This window comes from Cotesia glomerata, linkage group LG5, assembly GCF_020080835.1.
Source record: "Cotesia glomerata isolate CgM1 linkage group LG5, MPM_Cglom_v2.3, whole genome shotgun sequence".
In the NCBI taxonomy this organism is placed as follows: domain Eukaryota; kingdom Metazoa; phylum Arthropoda; class Insecta; order Hymenoptera; family Braconidae; genus Cotesia; species Cotesia glomerata.
Window position 1 is genome coordinate 12035256 of NC_058162.1, and position 3651 is coordinate 12038906.

The following is a 3651-nucleotide window of genomic DNA, read 5'->3' on the forward strand; positions in this document are numbered from 1 at the left end:
GTCGGAATTAAGGGGTTAGGGGTAGTCAGAATTTTCAAAAAATCAATTATTTTTTTTTGCATTTTCGTTATGTGTAATATCTTAAAAATATTCTCTGAAAATTTCAAGTCGATCCGATAATTAGTTTTTGAGTTATTCGACAAATAACAAAGAGAGCTCGGGTACTTAAAAGCGCTCGGGAGCAGATAGCTAGCGGCAGCTTCAAGAAACCCCCTTTTAGGGTTCTATTGTCATCCTATTCTGGAATTATAAAAGCAGATCCTTACAAAAATACAACCATAAATAAAAAGGAATGTATAGGCCATGTTCAGAAGCGAATGGGGACTCGACTGCGTACTCTGAAAACTAAACAAAAAGGTCTTGGTGGTAGAGGTAGGCTTACAGGAAAAGTAATAGACAAATTAACTGTGTACTATGGTTTATCAATACGTCGTCATTGCGATTCTATTGAAGATATGAAATCTGCTATTATGGCAACTTTTTACCACTACGGTTCGACTGATGAAAATCCGTATCATGATATGTGTCCCAAAGGCGAAGATTCTTGGTGCTCTTACCAGCGCGCTAAGCAAGTGGAGAGCTTGATACTTATACTCAAGATTATTCTCCCTTACCTCCTGATGTTTTAAAAGCTATTAAACCGATTTACGACGATCTCAGTAATGATAATTTACTTTCAAGATGTGTAGGTGAATTCAATCAGAATAATAATGAGAGCTTCAACCAACTAGTGTGGAAAATATGCCCAAAAACCGTGAATACTAGTTCTACTATCGTACAAATTGCTGCATACATAGCTACTTGTATATTTAATGAAGGTAAAAATTCATTATTAATGATTATGGATACCCTAGGACTTAATTGTGGGTCTAATTCCCATCGGTATGCTGAAAAATTGGATGCTGCACGTGTGAAAGTGGCAGATCAGCGCGCCAACGACAACACTCGGGAAGGCAGAATGCTTCGTAGGCAACAGCAAATTGATGTTTTGGAAACTTCCACAATGGCTGAAGAACTATTATATGATCCAGGAATAGATGAATCGATGTAAGTAATTTAATAATTCGTATTTCTGTACGTGAATCTAGTGTGAAACTTTAAACGCGTTTTTCTCAAAACTATGTTTTTTGAACTGGTGACAACTGTAACTCGAAAACCGCTCAGTAGATTTTAATAAAATTTATACAGTTTTTAGAATACATAATAAACTCGGGCCTGATCGAAGGATTTTTTTTTTTTTTTCAAAAATTTCGATTTTTTTAAGACCAATTAACTGTTGATTTTTTCCCAAAAATCTAGACAAAAATTTCCTGAGGCCGCCATTTTGTTAATTTTTGAAAAAAAAAAAAAAATCCCTCGATCAGGCCCAGGATTATCTATTTATAAAACTAATTTTTTTCATCCGATTGATTTTAGATGAATCTCCAAGGACTTATGATTGTCACCGCAAGGACCTTTTTTTGGAACTGGGTCAACACAGACAGCTATAACTTTGGAAATTAAATTTTTTTTTTTTTTTAAATTTTCGAAACTTCAAGTCAAAACATTGTATAATAATGCCATATTACTACTTTTGTAAAATAATATGATTTAATAGCAAAAAAAAAATACTGAAAATTCTCATTTTTTCGTGTCTCTGACTACCCCTAACCCCTTAACTTATGAGAATGATGAGATGTTCAGCAGCTCATCGGTCTTATAGTGTAGGAGTTAGGTATCGGTCTAGCAAGCGCGCGGCTCAGATTCGAATCTCGGATAGGACGGATGCGATTTTCACTTTATTTCTATGATTAGCGAAAGTTAGGTTTAAGAAGGGTTTAAATTTTTTCTTTCTCTCGCCCTCTATTGGACAGACAAAAGTATCTCTGTCATACTTGTACAACAAACGGAATCTTAAAACGCATTTTAGGCATAAATAAATGAAAATTTTCCAAAAAAGCGCTTTGCTCTTCGATAGATAATTTAATTATCTATCGAAGAGCGAAGCATTTTTTTTCTAAATTTTATCACATACATAAATATTAATTTTTTTATTATTTCTTATCAAATAACATGAGGCAGACTTGAAAATTAACTCGGGCACAGTCCTGGTAACCAGGCATGGGCCAGTCGTGGCAACGGGAATTAAAATTAATTAATAAAAAGATAACAATAAAAGAGGACTCAGGGGTTCAAAATCGGATCTAATTTTTATTTTTATCAGGTCCGATTTTGAACCCTAAAGCGCTGAAAACGCAAATTTGTAGCGCTTGTGGGACCAAAACCGGATCTACTTAAACATGGAAACAAGCTCTAGTTTGAGCCCCTAAGTCCGAAATAGATCTGACTTTAGAAGGTTCTAAATGGGCTCTAAATTTCGACTCGGGCATGGCTATAAGCAACAAGAACAGTTTTGTATCATAAGTATTAAAATTGTAAGGCTCACCATCTTTTGAATTAGTCAAAATTAACACAACAATGTCTGAAAAATACGACTTTTTGCATAAAACTATGTGATGTTTGGATGAAATTGGTTCGCTTCTTTTCGAGAACAGAAAACTTTAAGTTTACGTCAGTCGAATGAAGTTAAGATTATTTGAGACTTGCTTTTGTTTTTTCTAAAGCTTGGTATAACTTATTCAGTTCCTAGTTAAAAATGCGTTATTAGTTTAAAATAGTCCTCTGATTTGCTCCAGACATTAAAGTTTAAATGATATTAAAGCTTTAAATCTTTTTTCTTAAAGTAAGAAGGATACTTTGATTTTGTTGACAATTTTTCATCGCAAACTACTATCTATTTAATAACTTTTGAATGCAGTCTGTAACTGAACTGCAGTAAGTAAGTAAGTAAGTAAGTAAGTAAGTAAGTAAGTAAGTAAGTAAGTAAGTAAGTAAAGTGAAGTGAAGTAAGTGAAATGAGAGTAAGTGAGTGAAGTGAGTAAGTAAGTAGAGTAGGTGAAGGAGTGAGTGAAGTGAAGAGTAGAGTAAGTAAGTGAAGAGTGAGTGAGTGAAGTAGAAGTGGTGAAGTGAGTGAGTGGAGTGAGGTGAGTGAAGTGGGGTGAGTGGAGTGAGGTGAGGAGTGAGTGAGGTGAGTGAGTGGAGGTGAGTGAGTGAGTGGAGTGAAGTGGAGTGAGGTGGGTGAGGTAGGTGAGTGGAGGTGAGGTGAGGTGGAGTGAGGTGAGTGAGTGGAGTGGAGTGAGGTGGAGTGAGTGAGTGGGGTGAGGTGGAGGTGGGAGTGAGGTGAGGTGGTGAGTGAGGTGGAGGTGAGTGAGGTGGAGTGGGAGTGGAGTGGGGTGAGGTGGGGTGGGGTGAGTGAGGTGAGTGGTGAAGTGAGTGAGGTGGAGGTGAGTGGAGTGGGGAGTGAGTGAGTGAGGAGGGGAGTGAGTGAGTGAGTGAGTGGGGTGAGGTGAGGTGGGTGAGTGAGTGGAGTGAAGTGGAAGTGAGTGAAGTGAGGTGGAGTGAGTGAGTGAGTGAAGTGGAGTGAGTGAGGTGAGTGGGGTGAGGTGGAGTGAAGTGGAGTGAGTGAAGGTGAGGTGAGTGAGGTGGAGTGAGGTGGAGGTGGAGTGAGTGGGGTGAGTGTGAGTGAGGTGGAGTGGAGTGAGGTGGGAGTGGAGTGAGGTGGAGTGAGAGTGGAGGTGAGTGGAGTGAGTGAGTGGGGTGAGGTGGAGGTGG

General features: G+C 38.3%; 1 protein-coding gene across 1 annotated transcript; it reads left to right on the plus strand.

Moving 5' to 3' along the window:
- Nucleotides 1–317: 317 nt before the first annotated feature.
- LOC123265489 lies at nucleotides 318–1537 on the plus strand. The gene is made up of 3 exons (XM_044729276.1): nucleotides 318–492; nucleotides 570–1047; nucleotides 1417–1537. The coding sequence occupies exons 1-3, from the start codon at nucleotides 318–320 to the stop codon at nucleotides 1418–1420; spliced, it is 657 nt and encodes a 218-aa protein (XP_044585211.1). The 3' UTR covers nucleotides 1421–1537.
- Nucleotides 1538–3651: the final 2114 nt, after the last annotated feature.

Excerpts from the sequence above, each read along its gene's own strand:
- LOC123265489 (XM_044729276.1), top strand. The coding sequence starts at position 318 with ATGGGGACTCGACTGCGTACTCTGAAAACTAAACAAAAAGGTCTTGGT. Across the intron at positions 493-569 it reads GGCAACTTTTTACCACTACG|CAAGTGGAGAGCTTGATACT; the intron begins GTTCGACTGATG and ends CAGCGCGCTAAG.